The 18,122-nt window shown below is 43.8% G+C and overlaps 1 protein-coding gene across 6 annotated transcripts in view; it reads right to left on the bottom strand.

Moving 5' to 3' along the window:
- LMF1 (lipase maturation factor 1) overlaps positions 1-18,122 on the bottom strand; it is a 330,506-nt gene that overhangs the window by 216,977 nt on the left and 95,407 nt on the right. For all 6 annotated transcript variants that reach the window (XR_004002415.1, XM_030578587.1, XM_030578585.1 and 3 more), the window contains exon 4: positions 14,240-14,388. Coding sequence is in view for 5 of the 6 variants with exons in the window: in XM_030578587.1 (XP_030434447.1) it covers positions 14,240-14,388 (149 nt within the window). In the remaining variant the exon portion in view is untranslated. The remainder of the gene's footprint in view (positions 1-14,239; positions 14,389-18,122) is intronic.

The raw sequence follows: 18,122 nt of genomic DNA, 5'->3' as shown, positions 1-18,122 counted from the left end.
TGAAGAATGGAAACACATCCATTAACGGCACAGATGTTGTTATGATTTATTAGCACAAACAGGTTTGCGATGTATCACACAGTATCTAAAGTATTGTAGGTGCTATAAAAACATTCAAAACCCCCAAAGCTTATGGTGTGTTCTCTCAAGGACGCGGCAGAATCTGGCGGGAGAGCAGGGAAGCAGATCTCCATTCGGTGCCACTGTTATTTTCTCTGTTTCTTACACAGAGGGAGAAGTCACATTTATAGAAGTCTCTTGTCCGAGGAGACATGAAGAATGGAAGCATATCAGACCACGCTGGGGAGCAAACACAAGAGCAATGAAGTAACTACACCCCAGTAATAGAGATGTATAAAACAAATCTCAGGACATCTTGAAGGCATAAAATACCAAATCATTGTTAAAGGATACCAGAGCGCTTGCTCAGCCTGGCTTTTACCCTCATCGTCACATTTGGACCCAGCTTCCCCCACAACACACACACTTGATACTTTGCAGGTTATTGGGGTTGTGTTTCCTGCATCCTTTCATGTGCCCACAGCACAGAGTTGAGATAACCCACCTCCACAGAAACTTCTCCTGGTGGAAGATGACGGGAGCAGTGAGCAACATTCACACGTCTGCTGCCTGCCAAGGCTGATAACCAACCAGAAGGATTGCACAGTCCAGAAGCAGGGGCATAAAGCAGACAGCATGTCGGTTCTCCATTTCCCTTTGGGACGCACTCTAAAAATGGTCTCCTCCTCTGGAATTGGCCAGGTCTCAGAACAGATTGAAACAGTGCTACTGGCTCAGGTCCCAGAAATGTAGCAGTCAAGAGATTTGGACCAAAATCCTCAACGCTGTGCATTAGCCCATTCTAGTTCATAACTAGTGAGCTACCACGCTGGCCCGAGAGAGTTGCTAGTGAAACTTTGCCCTGTCACCCTTAAATAGGAACCCAGCAGGCTTGCACAAACAAAGGAGGCAGGAATCCATAGGCATTTAATCTTCTCCTTGATCACAGTTTCTGACAGATATTCACACTGACACCCTTCTTGCTCCACATAGCCCTGTGTTCAGACAGGAGGGGAGTTTAAAATACAGCATTTAAAAGAATCCTATTGCATTTCACATGGTGAACCAGTCGTGCCAGGCTGTGCACACGTTCCCCCACCCATCAAAAAAAAGGAGGGGGGGTGCGGGGAATGTCTTTAGTTGGACATGACAGAAATCAATATAGATTACAGCAAAACATTTAGCAGCACAATCACTGCTCTGCAATTCCAAAGGGACCATCTGTTTGCTAATATCCAACAGTGATATGAACATATGTAAGCAGCCAACTCTTGCATTCATCTTGGATCACAGAAACCCACTTTGAGCTGGCAGACCTCAGAGGTCTGAGGGCTATTAGCCTATGTTCCAGGCAATCTAAAAGCATTTAGGCACAAAAGGGGTTAGCACTTAAGTCCCTGGTTTAGGGGCTTAGGTTCCACTGCCATGCACGAGACTGCTGCTGAATCCTGTAGGTGCCTAAATTCACTCAGCACCTACGTTTTTGCAGTAAACATTCCCTATGCACCTATGTTTCCACCTAAAGGATATGCCTCCCTCTAGGTGTGCAGGTGCCTATCTCCTGCTTAAGCCCCAGGGCAATTTACAAACCAGGGAAGATGAGTGTTCAGCTGCCGAAGTCCCGTGTGGGACCCAATCCAGCAGGTGTGCTCAGAGGGCACCTAGGGCTGAGTTCACACAAAACAGCCAGTGGGGGTAAGAGGAGGGCTTCCCCTGTAATTTTTGTCCTGGTTCTCACCTGGGCTGTGGGAGACCTGCAGTTCAAATTCCCCATCCACCGGAGGCGAACACAGAATTTGAGCAGGAAGCTCTAACCATTGGGCTATGGGATATTCTGATGTGGGGCTCCCTCAGTCTCTTCTACAGAAGCTGCTGCTCTGTCTAAATAATTGAAGAGAGTCATTGCAGCATGGACACTAGATCCTGGGTTTCCCACCTCCCCGGTGCATGGTCGGGCCAGCAGGCTAGAGGGTCAATCTCATGCTCGGGTACTCGCTCTCTCTGGCCCAAATGACTGAGAGAGAGAGAGAACATGCACCAGCATGAAAGCGGCTTCTTGCTACCAGCAGTGGCACCTAAGGCCAGGACATGATTTGCAGCTGAGGCTCCCAAGCAGAGATAGTTGCCTTCCTGCAGCCCAGACTCAGGCACCTATCACCAAGACAGTGGCAGGGCTTAGCACATACCCTGTCACTGGAATCTCCCATTGGCTCCCTGCACAGCATGCTGGCTTTTGTGAATCTCTCTCCCTGTTCGTTGGATAGGAGCTTAGGTACCTAGCTCAGGCTTTGTGAATCACAGGGGTTTTCTAGAGACCTAACTCCTTTTGTGCAGTCAGGCCTTTGAGCCTGTCCCACATTTTTACAGGATGAACACAAGCTATAAATGAGTAATGAAATTTCCATGCAGCTTTTAGCATCAATCCTCAGAATGCCAGTTGCACAGTTACAACTTAACAGTGATGCAATAAAACTGTACCAGCTTATGTTTCCAGCCATGACTCCTGAGGTACTACACCCCACTAATTTCCTCTGCAGCAGGGATCGAACTCACACAATGTAGATAAAGTCAAAAAAACATTACACACATACTCAGAATAGCTCCACAACCTGGGGAAAGAGGGAGAGAGAGAGATGCACTAGAACTAAGTTAATTCTCTACAGACAGAGTAACATCCCAGTTATGTGAAGGTCCCTAACAGACGCAGGACACTCATGCAGCAAAAGGCACTCTGACATTACAGTAGCTGGTACTGCATAAACTATTAAAGAATCATATGCATTTGATTCTCTAGGAACCTGAATGATTAATGCTCATCTGGTAGCAGTCATCCTACACTAGGCATGGTCCACATAGAAATACCCAATCCCTGCCCCAAAAGGGCTCACAGTCTAGCAACAGCAGTTTTATTGCAGGCTGGTGCAGAAATAAGTAACAACGGAAGCTGGACAGGGGAGACATTTCGTAAGGTACTAATTACTATCTCTGGTGCCCAACCCAAGCCCTAGGGGACGCCCAAAATTAAAACGTGTCATTAGAAGGCGGATGCTTTCAAGCCTAACGTTTAGTTCGCCCATTGCTCCAGTTGCATGTTTTCTGATTTATACATTTTCCACACAAGAACTTGATCCCCACTGCTTGCCTACTATCACTTACCTAGTCAATCACTTACGTACACAGAAACATGAGGTCGCACCTAAATCTTCCTGCAATCTCCAGCCCTTCCATCTACCAACCACTAGCATCCCTACAATGCCTTGAAAAAGAGAAGATGAGTGTCCAGGAGGTTAACAAATCTCGACCAAGGAGGAAGAGTTGTCCAGAGTCTAGGGGGCTGTACAGAGAGCTCTCTCATTTATACCAAAGGAGCTCCAATACATGCATCTCTGACTGATTACAAATGCAGCAGCAAGGTCTGGGTAGGAGAGGCAATTTTTCAGCTTTGAAGGCTATTTCTGCACCCATTATGCATTCAGATTGTTCAAACAAACCTGGAACCTGTTTTATCAAGGAGATGACATGTTGCAGACAAGATGCACCCACACGATTACTCTGTCAAAAGAGGTCCATAGAAATGTCTAGATCTCCCACCTGACTGGCCAATGGTAAAGCCGCATTCTGCCTCTTGCTTGAAGAACAGTATTGGATGCATAACAAGCAGAAGTGACCCACACAATTAATCACTGAGGAAATCATCAAAGTTCTGTCTCTGGTCAAAAGAATCAGCCTTCATGAGCCAAGATTTAGCTTGATCCAAACCAAGCTCCCTCATCCTTGCAGCTGTGGCACCACATTGGAAACCAAACGGGAAAGCATTATGGATAATGCAATGCAGGAAAACCACATAGCGGAGAAATCAAAGGTGCCTCCGACATTTCAAAACTGTTTTGATTTATCCACCAAGGCCATTGTATAGAGCTGAACAGGGTGAACCCTGCTTAAGGTTTTCCCCAAGTATTATTTTAAATAGTTATATTCATTTGCTGTAACCAGGCATGTGCCCCTTTTGAATTCACTTTTTATGGATACCGAGTTTTAACATCATGACCGAACTCAGGAAAACATTTTCAAAGTTGTGTACACAAGCATTTGTGAAAACCACATTTTATATCTGCAAATTTACATGTGCTAAGTCATTGGATTTCATATAGGGATAAATGCGTGAAATTAAAGGCATGTGATGACATACAGGAGATTGGATTAGACAACTCCTTATGCTCCTAAAATCTTGGAATCTATGAATATGCACGCTGAAAGTTCTTATACACTCCTCTAATGGAGGAGCAGAAATAATACCATGTGACTTATCTATTCAATCACAACAGATTAACAGGGCTTGAACAACAAATTAAGAGGTGAGAGATAACTGTTCGCATTACGACAATTCACCCTGCCCTACTCCACTCCCAAAAAACATCAGATGGTTTCACAAAACAAACAAATTTGAGAACAACCCTATCTGCTTTCAGCTCCTCTATGAACAGAGAAAGGGGCTAAAGTTTGCCGAATAAATTGTTAGCAGTAAATTATTTTCTCAGCTCTCATAAAAAGAAGCTGGCAAGGTATATTGTTGCTATCTCAAAAAAACAAAACAAAAACTGCAGTTCTAAGAGATACAGATGAGTATTTGGCCTTATTTAGAGCCCAGTATTATCACGGACTTGTTTAAGCTAGAAACAGTTCTCCCACCAGCAGCGTGATGAGAGTATGAAATCCAAACAGAACGGTTTTAAAGTTATGTCATATTTAGAGTAGCTAGGGCAATCAGGCAGGAGATAAAGCTAACTGTGCTCCTAACTGATCACATATACAGAGCCTAAGAGCTCTCTGGGGAGTGGAAGAGCTAGAAACCCATGTCAATGGAATGCACCACGGAGAAGCATACACAAGGTAAGAACAACAATAATTTGCGATGGGGGTGAATCCTTCAGCGCACAGGGTCCAATATGTTTATCAAGCCTTAAAAATCGCTCCTGATCTTGCTGAGTATCACTGTGCAGATAGCACCACCAGGCAGCGGCATAGCAACAGATTGCAGTGCAGAAAGTAAAGGCTTCTCCCCTTGGCACATCACTAGCACCTTTGGTTAACTTTTGAAGGGCTGAACAAAACAGAGGCAAACACCTCTACAAACCAGCAGTTTAGTTTTAGTGAAAACAGGTGTAACGTTTTGCATCTTCCTCAGCTTTCGCAGCCAAAGCAAGAGAGAGCTTTAGTTAAAACAATGCAAATTTCAAGTCACGGCGCACTTCTTAAGCAAATCAATTGCATAAATGTCTGTTTTTATTACTTGTTTCCTAATAACCTCCTCGCTCACACAAAGGGACTGAAATTCTGTTGCCACTGCATGTTCCTAAGAAGCATCCATCTTTACGCCCCACGATAATGGATATTAGGAACATAAAACATGTAGAGTGATCAAGTAATTATGCTTTTTAAAAAGCAAGCAATATTTGAGATCAGGCTAGCGCTTGCTGCCAATCAAACTCCAATAAGCAAAGTGAGAAAGTGCTAATGCCTTTTGGAATCCCGTAGGAGGCAGGTTCTTTGAAAGTTGTGGGTTTTTTTTTAATTTTACTTTAAGTTTCTTCCATGTTCTATCTTTTTTTTGGCGTGGGGGGCAGGATGGGAAACCAACACCGCACCTCCCCTCCCAACCAGGGCATGCCATACAAAGTAAGGTCTGCTTCACAAATGCCCTTCTTAGGACCTTCGCAAAGAGTTCATGCATAACTTTATTAGCAGCAGGGCCAGCTCCAGGCACCAGTGCAGGAAGCAGATGCTTGGGGCAGCCAATGGAAAGGGGCGGCACATCCAGGTCTTCAGTGGCAAGTCCTTCAGTCTCTCTTGGAGGGAAGGACTGGCCGCTGAATTGCCGCCAAAGAATGAAGCAGCACGGTAGAGCAGTTGCTGAAGTGCCGCCGATCGCGGTTTTATCTCCCCCACCCCCACCCCGCCATTTGCCACTTGGGGTGGCAAAAAAGCTGGAGCCGGCCCTGATTAGCAGTCACTGGAGGCAAGGATTTAAAATAAAGTTGTAGGATGACTGCACCATCAGGATCCACCCTCTGGAGCCAGACACCAATTCAACAGCATGAGAAGATGGACGGCGCAGTATATGGCAAGAACTCCTGCCCCTTATAGCACGTGGCAATGTAAGCGAGTCAGGATTCATGATAGACATCATCAATCTTTCTGCATCATCTCCCAGCGGAGGGTTCTCCTAATCACTAATGTTTCTCTTTCATTTTCTCTTCTGGCTCCCCACTCATCTCAGTCCCTGATGTGATGATCAGTCCAAGAAAGCCTGGACACTACTTGCTACAGAGCCCCGCCTCAATGCAGATTCATCCTCCAGGAGTAAAGAGCCACTTCCGCCCCTGAGGTAACTGCTTGCTTTCTTTGCTAAGGGCCGGTATTGCCAGGGTTTTAGATGGCATAACACTGCATACTTCACAGGGATGTTGGGAGGCTTTCTTAGGGAACGGGCCTGATCTCCCTCTCACTTATACTAGTGTAAATCTGGAGAAATGCCATCAAAATCTCTGGAGTTAAACACCAGTTTGAGACCAATGCAAGCAAGAGGAGAATCAGGTCCAACGTTACTGAAGCCCCTGAAAGGACTAAATGTGCTGTTATTCACAGGGAGGCACAAAAAGAGAGAGAACAGCCTGCTTTGCAAGGCAAAATATTCCTGCGCTATCTTTCTGAGTCCAGCAAGCTTGCTAACGTGAAGCACTCAGAAGTCTTCCTCCAACCTGCTAGGCTTACGTGTGGCTGAGCCATACAGTTAGAAAGATTAAATAGACCAGACTGCTCCAGGGTTCTCAATCTGGAGGTTACCAGCAGGCTTGCGACCACCCTGTCCCTCTCTTACTCCTAAATGGGGGACACCAAGATGGGAGCAGAGCGCCAGAGTAGAAATGGAGGTTGCAGCATGGAAAAAGCTGAAAACCACTGGTCTAGTCCTTCAACGCTTATCATCCTCTTTTTAACCAAATCACCAAAGATGTGGAAGATGGAATGGAAGACGACCCTCTACTGGCTGTGTTAAATATCTTTTGACAATTTAATAGAGAACAAAAGAGTACTTCACTTTTAAATATCCAGCTTTCTAGTTCTCCAAAACAAGCTTATAAGGCGCAAACTGAGAATCGAATTTTGGAAGCCGAACAACAAGGTGCAGCCATAACTGCTTCGTATCCCCAAGTTCCGAATTCACTTTTCAACCACACAACGCTCTAAAATCTGTATCCGCTGTTTAAAAAACAAAAAAAACACAAACCGTAAAATAACCACCTTTCTTCAGTTGGAAAAGCAGGGGAGGTAGCATGATCCACTGGACTCCTACAGACCCATCAGGCTGAGACTTTGGAGACCTGGGTTCCGCTCCCAGCTCAGATACTCACCTGACTTTAGGCTACTCACACTCTCTCTTTTTTGTGCCAATGTTTTCCCCTCCTACCGTTAGCGGGTCATCTCTCTTGTAAGCTCTTGAAGGCAGGGACTGTCTCTTATTATGTGCTTGTACAGCACCTATCACAACTAGGCCCTGATCTCAGTTGAGTCCTGTAGGTGCAACTGTAATACAAACAATAAATGCGTGCTCAGCTAAACCACGGTGTATTATAGTGACGTATAGGTTCGTTCGGATGTTTAAAGGGGCTTCACATTTGTGGCCTATCAACCATTGAAGTGGGACAGCAGTTGAGTGGTGCCCTCTTCCATACGCTATTTTTTCTGAGGTTTTGAATCTTTCAACAAATTGAGCTTTCAGGAGTTTAAAAAAACAAATTTTCTATTAGAACACTTCAGTTTTAAGAAATCAAAAATATGATGTAGCGCGAACAAACCTCACTGGACTTTACAACACACATCGCTGAGTTTCGGTTTAAAGCAGAAAATTGTCTCCTTTGTTTTTCTTTACCATTAGTCAATCATGCTGCAGTCCTGGCAGCTCTTCTTCAGGAAGTCATTAGAGGGGGCGAGTGGTTACGGGAAGCACTCGAGCGTGTGGTTAATACATTCTGGCGAGATCAACAACAATGAACATGCAAATTCAGAGTGAGCAAACAACAAAACTTTCGCCCTACCCCTCCGTTCTTTCAGTTCGGAATTCCATGGTACCCAGTGACCACAGAACAAGTTGCCTATCTGCTCGTTGAAGGGACTGATATGGAAAGGTTGCCATGGATTTAAGGGCATCAACATTTGTTTTGGCGCAACGTTTTTAAGTGTTTACATGTGTGCGAGCACTTGAAGTGCAGCGGATGAATTATGCGTGGTTACTGGAGCCTTGTTCTGAAACAGAGTATGGAAAAAGTAGGTAAACAGAATACACTGGAGGAAAAAACCTTGGAAACGCAATTCACACCCTCGCTTCTTGAACAATATAGGAATCGGTCCCACACTCCCTATTTCAGAAGAAGAAAAACGACTGAGTGGAAAACATACTGCTAACAAAGAGCATCAGGAGGGTCTGCAACAAGCAAATGTTTCTGAAATGATGAAAGCAGATTGTCCTTTGGGGGAGGAGGGGAATGGTGCTAGGGCTAGCAAGAGCACTCCAACAAAACCCCCAAAGAAGTAAACCATATTGTATGTCAGAAGAAGACTCCCTATTAAAGCTGACCATCTGGTTTCAGCCTCAGAGAGATGTTATATCGAAACATTCGTACTGAGCTCACCACTGGAGCGTTTGAGGCTAAAATTTCCAGACCCATATTTAGGTGCCTACCTGGAAGTGGTGTGATTTTCAGAGGCAAAGAGCACTTCTACATAGGCATCCAACTACATACGGTGCATAACAGTGATCAAGCCTGGAGAGCATGGATGTGGGGTCACGTAGGCCAAAACAAGATTGGACAGAGTCTCCTGGCCAGCCACCAGTGTTTTTTAGTGCAGCTCTCTGGATTATCAGGAAGCAAGGAGGAGCCTAGGCAGATACCAAAGCTGCAGACTATCCTAACAACCAAAGCTGTCTCCTTGACAGAGAGTGATGCTATGAAAGTGGCACATGCTTCTCTGTCCTCAAAGGTATTACATCTGATTCTGATTCAACCAGACATGCTGCATCAGATTGCTGAACTGAGCCAGGCTTTCAGAGACAGTGGCATCTGATGGGGAGCTCACCTGTGTATAACTGGTATTCGACCAGCGATCCTTTGCAAAGTCCCCTAGTATGGAAATTGAATGGGGTGGGGGTAGTGGATTTCTCTTGGGGGGGGGAAGAGGGCTTCCACAGGTGAAGGGTCTGGCAGCTGAGGAGCCCTTCTGCTCTACTCCCCAAGCCCAAATTTCCACAGAAAACACTGCCGGATGGGGAAGAGAAAACTGTGAATTTTCACTGGGGAGGGGTTTGGACCCCAGATAATGCAGATCTCAGCAAGGATCTGCTAGAGACCAGGGATATCTGTGCAGCACCCTAGCGTCCCCCACAATCCCCTCTTTGGCCCCCTGAAATGCTCCCTGTCTGCACAGCTCCAGTGGGGGGAGGAGGCTGTCCGTTACCCCCGAGCCTCCCTTAAAAGCAGGTTCTACAGCCTAGAGGGATTCAGTCTAAGATAAGTTCCCACACGGATAGAATGGGGGTTGCAGGCCCCTCAGTTCTCCCCCCTCACACACATGGCACAGGTCCCCACTTCCTGGAGGACTCACTGTAGGTGTGGCCCAAGGGAAATTAGCCACGTTCAGCACTATCTCCCCATTCTGCATAGGAAGGTGTGGTCACTCATCCACACACCCTAGCCCTTATTAATCCTCCTGTAAATATCAGGAATATTCAGGGTCTGATTCTGACCATTCAGCTCTCCATGGTTTTCCCTCATTACTCTTCATAACATGAAGCCACAGTCACAAACCCACAGCACAAAGCCACAGACAAGGAAATGCTCTTGGCTGAAAACCAGCACACTTGCTACGTTGAATAGACTTGATCACGTACGGTCATTTTTTAAAATTGGACTTTGTGTGAGTTACCTAAAGTCAATCACAAGATGAGAAATCCAAAGACTGCCCAAGGGAACTCCACTTGCTTGGAAGATGAGGTTTTACAAGGACGTTTTATCTTGGTCAGCTAGAGGAATAAGTGAATAACCAAAGAGGAAATTCTAACGTGAATTTTTTGTTACATATAATATCCTCCAATCCCACCCATGGGAAACCTTCATTCAGTCCACTTTTGTGCATATGTTTCAGCTCCTGCCTGGATTAGAGCAGAAATCAAAGACTGCACTGGAACAGGTGCACATATGGTCTGGGAGGAAACTTTGGTTTCACGCGTTAAACTTGCTTTCCAGGGCCTGTCAGCCTCATTATCCCAGCCTACAAGGAAACATATATATGTTTGGGCACTGAGACATTAAAGGTATCATCAATCACTGATTTCCACTTGCTTGGATTAGATCCTTCTTTTAATGACCTTTCCATCTTTTGCTCTAAGATGCCTGCTACTTATATATCAACAAGCAAGACGTAAGAAGTCACTCCAGGGGCAACATCTATTTTGCTCAAGGCTCTCTTTAAAACTAACTGGAGAGTTATTACTCTCCAGATAACAGTGAGAAACAGAACTGAGATAACTCAGCGATATCAGAGAGCATGTAACTTTTTCACGATGCATTATATTAAATGTGTCACATAAGGTAAAATACATTATACAATTAAGAAGAAAGGAGCATTCACAGAACTAGACTTCCATTTTAAATGAAAAATGGGAAACAAACTTGCTGATAAGATCCAATTTGCCTGTAATTCCCATGCCATGGACTCTGTCAAGCCTTTTAAAGGTCAGGTAACACAAATTTGAGAAGTTGTAAGCTTTAAGGCCTGAGAAAAGGAGTTACAATAAGGACCCAGGAAAGAGATTTGCGATTCTGTACAGATAAAAAAGGCGGTAATTGTTTTTACACTTGCTTCCTATATGGAGTTGGCTAGCGAATGCCAGGCCCAGCAAAAAAATTAAAAAAAAGTTCATGTCCAGATCTTGGAAAGAAAACACCAAACTTAATTCAAAATTCCCAATTGGTAAGCACACATATACATGTGTGTGTTTCTTTGGTTTGCTCTCTGGTTACCCCCACTCTCTCAAATGTCTAGCGTCTCATTATACAGACAAATGATTCCAAGTTTTCTTCACATCTTTAACTGATTTGACAGCCATTCGTGTGTTCCTGGCAGTCGTGGATGCTGGCGACAGAAAATAACCACTCTGGATCACTTGAGTTTTATGAGAAAAAGAAATTTCTCAAGGTCCATGTGTGGGTTGATGGAAATTTAACAAATAACTTCGGTCTCTGCTCCCAAATTCAAATCTATTTGCACCAACTGACTGACCTGTGAACCACCTCCCTCTTGATTCATTTCAAAGGCTTCTTTACACAGGAATTTTCTCAGCAGGAAGTCACAGAACACACTTGGAGCAGAGAGAAGCTTTGTTACAAGCTTTTGAAAAGAGAGGCGAGAACGCAAAAAAACCAGGCAGTCTGCTATTAAACCTGATTAAAACAAAAATACCATCCACTTAAGAAACTTCCAATCCCATGTCCCATTTTGCTACAGCCTTCCCTCTCCAACTTGGAAAAAAAAACATGATTTGTACAGGTCAGAACTGGATGACGTTTTGGAGTGAAACAAATGTAAATAGTTACACTGCAGTTTCATTTTTGCTTCTTGTTACGAGTTCCTAAATCACAAGGGGATGTGTGAAAGTTCTCGTGAGCAAATCACTGATATTTGCAACAAAGGTCACCACCTCTGACAGTCAAGAGTCATCAGGGTCAGTCCAAGTAAATCTGAGGCCCCCATGCAGAGCCATGTGACTGGGTCCCTTAATTCCAAGGGTTATGAATCAGTGTCCAACAGCCACCTTTCCCACAACCTGCCCCAGTTTCGTATGCTATGGGACCTTGGAGGAGTAGAGCAGAAGGGTGAGTTTCCTGGAGGAGGACAGAGCAGGTCTCTCAAACAGAAAGTAGGGGAGGGAAATCTGTGATGCTACACAGACGAGCCACAGTAAAGGAGAGGGAGATTTCATGAGTCCCCAGGAGGCTTAAGTTATTGCCGCCACAGAGCTCTAAGTACAGCTTAAGGTAGCTCAGACATCACACTACACAGCACAAAAGCTGGACAGTAAACAGGAGAACAGCATTTCAGCCTGGACCTGACCAGATGGGGCCTCTATGCCCTGGCGGGGGGCCATTGCAGTGACCCTCCAGCAGCTCTGGAGTACTTAGCTCCAGGATGCTGACATTCCAGCAGAGCTTATGCACAATTAGTTACAAATTCATTGCTAGTTTATGGTAGGTAATTTACAGATGCTACTTCCCCCTTTTCCCTTTCACAATCTGGGAGACGGTGCACTAGCTTCCGCTTGGATTTCAGACTTCAATGTTAATGTCACTTTTTCACAGTCAGTAGGAAAACCACCAGAGACCTCCTGTTTCAGTTAATTCCCATCCTCTCCCTTATATATCCACGACCTTGCTGATAGTCATTCCAGTCATTTTTCTAATAGCGTTTCTCCCATCTGTCACCAGCAGGAAGACTCCATGGAACAGACTGCGAGACTGACGTCATGTTTTCATTTATCTACCTAGGTAAGCCCAAACCAGAATATCATCTTCGTCAGAAATGTACTGAACTGTTCAGCCCAGCACAGAGATCTTTACATTCGCTTCGCCTTTCCCATCTGATCTCGGACACTGCCAAATAAGACTTCAAAGTTTTTCAGTCTACAAAAGCCAGCTTTCTTAAGAGCCCAAATTTCCATTCTTTAAAGTATAGTTGAGATTATACATGCATCAAACAGCCTTAACTTTGAGATAAGGTGGTCTTTAAAGCCGTGTTGAGGTTGTTCTTGGTGCCAATGTCTATGCTTATCCCTCTTTTAATTTATTTATACATTACTATATATAAAGAGAGATTGATTTCTCAAAATGGAGATTATGTTTAATAATGAATAATGGCATGGTTTGTATAGCATATTTTAGCCAGAAGTTCTCAAGGCACTCAAGAGACATTCCAACAATGATTCAATCCTATAAACCCTTCCCTGGTTGAGCAGTCCATTCTCAACATGCAGTTGCATTGAAGTCAATAGGATTACTTGCATGAGTAAAGGCATCTCATGTGAATAAGGGTTCCCAGAATCAGGCTGACTTGCTTTGAGCTGAGAAGTCTCATTTAGATGCAACAAACATACTGTGTGTATTTCCCAACTCAAAAACTCATCTGCAAAACCCTCTACTATTACTACTACGGTTACACTTCTTTCAAAGCATTAGGCCTAAAGCAAACCTAGCTGGTGTCAGGTTTTTAAGTCTGGAGGTGAAGACCTTAACAACTCCATATTGTTTACATTTTGATATCAGTTCCAGGCTCCCTTGAACTTTAGTGTGGGAGAGAGGTTTTCAGAAGCTGAACACAAATGGGGACCCACAAACTCCTACATGGCCTCAGGCTAATTCTTGGGCTAAGAGCCAAGAACCGTGGGGTATCCAAAATTCTGTTTCGGCTCCAAATGTTGTGCCCGGGCCCCAACTTTAATTTTAATAAAAGAAACATCAGTTGCTGACGGGTTCTTTTGCTTTCAAGACTCTTGACCATCTCCATTCGCAGCTGACAGCAGTGCAGCACTTGCTACATTTGACAGTGTAAGGCCTCGAGAGTGATATTTCAATACGGTATGCAAAGAACTTGGTACAGCTCCTGCTTGGGGATTTCACACTGGGGTTCTCACCCAAGGTGCTGAAAATCATGTTTCAGAACCTTCAAAATCACTTTACAAAATATTTTTAAGGGACAAGCTTTCAAAATTAATGATTTCCCTCCTTCCCCCCGCCCCATTAAAATTGTAATAGCAGTGCTAAAATGTTCATATACATTCCTAGTCCTATATCTGTTGATCTCGTTAAAGGTAGACACCAATAACAAGGTGAAAGAGTCAATGAAACAGAACACCAAATATTTCCTCCTGCATTCTCCTTGGTTATAACCAGAGACCATCCTAAACTACAGAACATAAAAGAAATATTATATCAGTTATAGGAAGCAAGTGGATTTTCTGCCAGGATTAAACATTTAGAATTAGCTTCTCTAGTAAAATGTAAAGAGATCATCTTCTTTTGCTAATATGATCTCAGAAGTCTGCAGAAGCATAAGTGCTTATAGTTCCGCTTACCGCTCCAAGCATGATTCTGAAAATGAGCCATCGAAATCCCCAGATGACAATTTGGGAAGGCGGAGAATAGTCAGGTAACCGAGAGAGAGTCCAGAGCGGGCACAGGAATATTCCTAAGAACCCCGTTTCCAGAAGCTGAGATTCCCATCCTAAAGTGGAAATAAGAGAAATGGTTTGCTGTTAATTACTCTTCAAGGAATTTTAAGCATATGAGAAGCAGAATATAAAAACCCTATGAAATTATTGATTTAACTTGATCCTTAGTTACTCAGTTCTCTCTGAACACAGTCCACATGTAGATGGAATTGAGGTTACATACAATTAAAACTGTTTAAAGGGGCAGCACGATCTTAAAAACAATCAAATCACACTTCTGACTGAAAGTGGTACCAACTAACATTGTGTATGCCACCTACGACTAACTGAAAGGGATTAGAAAGAAAAAACTAGAGAATGGAGATTTTTGTTTGTTCCTATTACAGCCCCATGCACATTTTGTGGGTATTAAGCTTTGCTGCTTGTCCTCTGTCACTAAGTCTGTGAAATTTCACCTTTTATGTGGGTTTTTACAAGTGAGAGAAATATTTAAAAAAAAACATAGGAAAATATGATTACAAAACCATAGGAAGTGGCAGTAAAACCCAAGAACAGCAGTAATCCCGGCCAAAACTTCTCTCTTTAGATTTCAAATTGGCTTTGTCCCTTTAAAATATTAATTCCCGGAGAAATGCTGTAGTTGCTAATTTTAAGGGGGGGGAAAAACACAAGAGGGTAAACAGCACGCTGAGGCTATTGTAGCAGCTGACTGCTGAAAACAAAAAGTCATATTACCAGAGTGTTTCAGTCTAGAGCAATCTCAGCTTCACAACAGAGATCCCTTTACAGTTTAGCAAATTTATGTAAAATATATGTCCGGAACTGAAAGTTTCAAAGTCTAGTTCCCAGGGCCTCTATGGAGATCTAAATTTGCTTTTCATTTTATTTATTTGTAATAGTTTATGTGGCTACATTCTTCTACAGACAAATTCTGATTCAAGAATCCAAAGGTTTCTCAGCATTGTCCTAGCAACTGCTCATCTCAAATGTTTGCAACATCTAGCTGATTAGGTTAGAACAAATGATTGCACCTTTCACCACTAATAGATACACAGAGAAAGTACCCTGTTATTGAGATATACTGTACCCAACAAAGGCTCAGCACTTTTATTCAGACCGCCCTCTACTGGATGGAGCAGAGATCACTTTTAGCTCTTGTGATAGGGCCCCAAAGACTTCATCTGAAAATTGAGGATGAGTAGAAGGTTGCGCATGAGCAAATTCCTTAATTAAGTATCCACTTCAGGACTTTGGTTTTGCAAACACTATTTTAAAACTCATCTGAACAGCTGGCCTGAAATCTGCTTCTTGCTCACGCTCTGCTATTGCTTAAAAGCCACAAAATTTGCTAAACGCACGTAGAAGACTTTTCTTTCGGAATGCTAGGCCCCTGACATCATGAGCCACATTCTCCTCAGCAGGCATACGTGGCAGAGGTCCCATGGACTTTCATGGAGCTACGCCAGTGGACACCCACAGAGTACCCAGCCCTATATCTTGAAGACAGTATGATCAAAAATTCCATTTAGGCTTAGGCATTATCAACTTCAGCATAAAACTATCAAGGGTTCTGAACCATAAGGAAAATCCTTCCTTAACCACAGCTCAATGAATAAAGGCTAAAGGGTCCAATTCTTCCCTCATGTCTGTTTTCTATTCTACTGGCCTCGGTGGAATTATTCCGGATTTCTACTAGCATAGCGGAACTCAAAATCCATCCTTGTAACCACACCGTGAAGCTATTACCCAAGGTATTTTATACATTGGAGACATTCAGGTACAGCCTCCTTTATGCAAATCTGGATTTTGCATTCTGTTTTTTGCAATGTATCCGGTATAAATATTGAAATGATTATTCAGAAGGAGCAAGAATAACACAGTCGTTATGTTTCGACAGATGAAGTCAAACTCTACCGGATCTTTTGTCATTAAGTGAAGGATACTATGAAGCAACAGTATATCACTGCAAGAACCAAAGTAAAGACTGCTCCAGTAGTTTTACTCTGAACCACAAATATATTTTTGTTTGCACGTTTTTCCATGGAATATAGTTCTACCCTGAAGCTGCACAGAAGTATGCTAAATGACTGAGTCAAGGCAACTTTTTCTTGTACTTGTGTACCTAATAACTGTGAATATAAAACTGTTTTAGGTAAACACAACTATGGCTTTACAGAAATAAAGGTCTAAATCCATTTAATGCCTACTTCAAACATGTGCCTTCTTGTGCACGATAAAACAATGGCCATCTCTTGAGTCACAAAGATTTAGGGATCTATACAGCAACGGACATCTGTGGATGCTGGCTGCACAACTGATCTGAGCTATTTAGTAATATCAGTGTGGAGCTGTGTATGGGGCAAAGACTGAGGAGCACTGGGTATTATTCCGAGATCTGCTACTGACTTGCTGTCTGACTTTGAGGAAATCACTTAATCCCTGTGGGTATGTCTTGATAGGCAAAACAGGTGTGCTTTTCAATCATGTTAACTCAATCAAGTTAGCTTATCACAATTGAAAAGCTCGCTCTCCCCCTCCAGATGACAAGATGGCCATCTAACATGGCTTCAAACATGCTAACCAGGGCCACCTGAGGTGGGGCGGGGGGGAAAATGGGGCAGTTTTTATCCCAGGCGCCCCCTCCTTCAAAAAGGCCTCCAAACTGACTGGCACTGCAACCAGGCACCCGGGATCACAGCACCACTCAGTAAATTTGGCCCGGCATTCCCTCTGTCCCGAGAGAAGGGCGGCTGAGCCAAACCTGAGTGGGGTTGTGACCCTGCGTGTCATGTCACCATTCCCAGCATCACAGGACAGAAGTCCAGTGCGGGCTCACCCTCCAACTCCCCTCCCATTTCCATCCGCCACCCCTCAGTGACAATTTTTTGGAAGTTGGTGAGGGGGGCTCACTTTCAGATTTTGCCCTGGGCCCTCAAAAATCTCTCTGCGGTCCGGACATTAGCCTGCATCTTAATGAGCATTCAGAGGGGTTTTAAATCCTGTCTAGACAAAGCCTATGTGCCTTGATTTCCCCATCTTTAAAATGAAAGAACAATACTTACTCATCTATGAAACATCAATGGTTGAACAAGCGTGGAGGCTGCTTTTTGCTGAAGACCCTCCAATATATTGGTAACAAACCTCAGAATTATTATTATTGCATATTTATAGAGCAGTAGCGCTCATCAGAATGGAGAGCCCACAGTTGTAGGTGATGTACAGACATGTGAGCTATTATAACTGTGGATAGTCTTCATTTTGAATAGTAGATGAGCTTGCAAGTTTTAAATCTACGCATGCGGATCGTCAGGGCTTGGGGATTTTAAAGAGTTTGTTTTTAAAAGTGTTGTAAAAGTGTCTGACATAGCAGAATATGGACAAGCTACCCGGGTAAGTCAACGTGAGCAGTAGCTTTGAAAGATTAATGAGGAAAACACATTTAGAGTTAACATTTGCCTGCATGGCTGCACCACAAATGACACACTGGAATCCTTGGGAAGGACCAGGCATAAACTGACTAGCTGCCCAGGAACATGCAAAGGGAGAGGTACGTGACACTGTCGGCAATGCCAGCGACCCCAGGAAGGTTTATTACCGGGCACAGTGAGAACAATGCAATGGAAATGCCCATCATGCAGATTGCAACTGGTATGCCAGGAAAAGTGGTGATTAATCCTGTGGCACAACAAGGGATGCGCCTGACAAACTTCTAGAAGATGGTATGTCTCTCAAAGATGTACCTCCAGGCAGTGCCACTTGGGAAGAGGTACAGATATACACACCTGTA

Source organism: Gopherus evgoodei, chromosome 10 (assembly GCF_007399415.2).
Source record: "Gopherus evgoodei ecotype Sinaloan lineage chromosome 10, rGopEvg1_v1.p, whole genome shotgun sequence".
Lineage (NCBI taxonomy): Eukaryota > Metazoa > Chordata > Testudines > Testudinidae > Gopherus > Gopherus evgoodei.
This window is presented reverse-complemented; position numbering and strand designations above follow the sequence as displayed.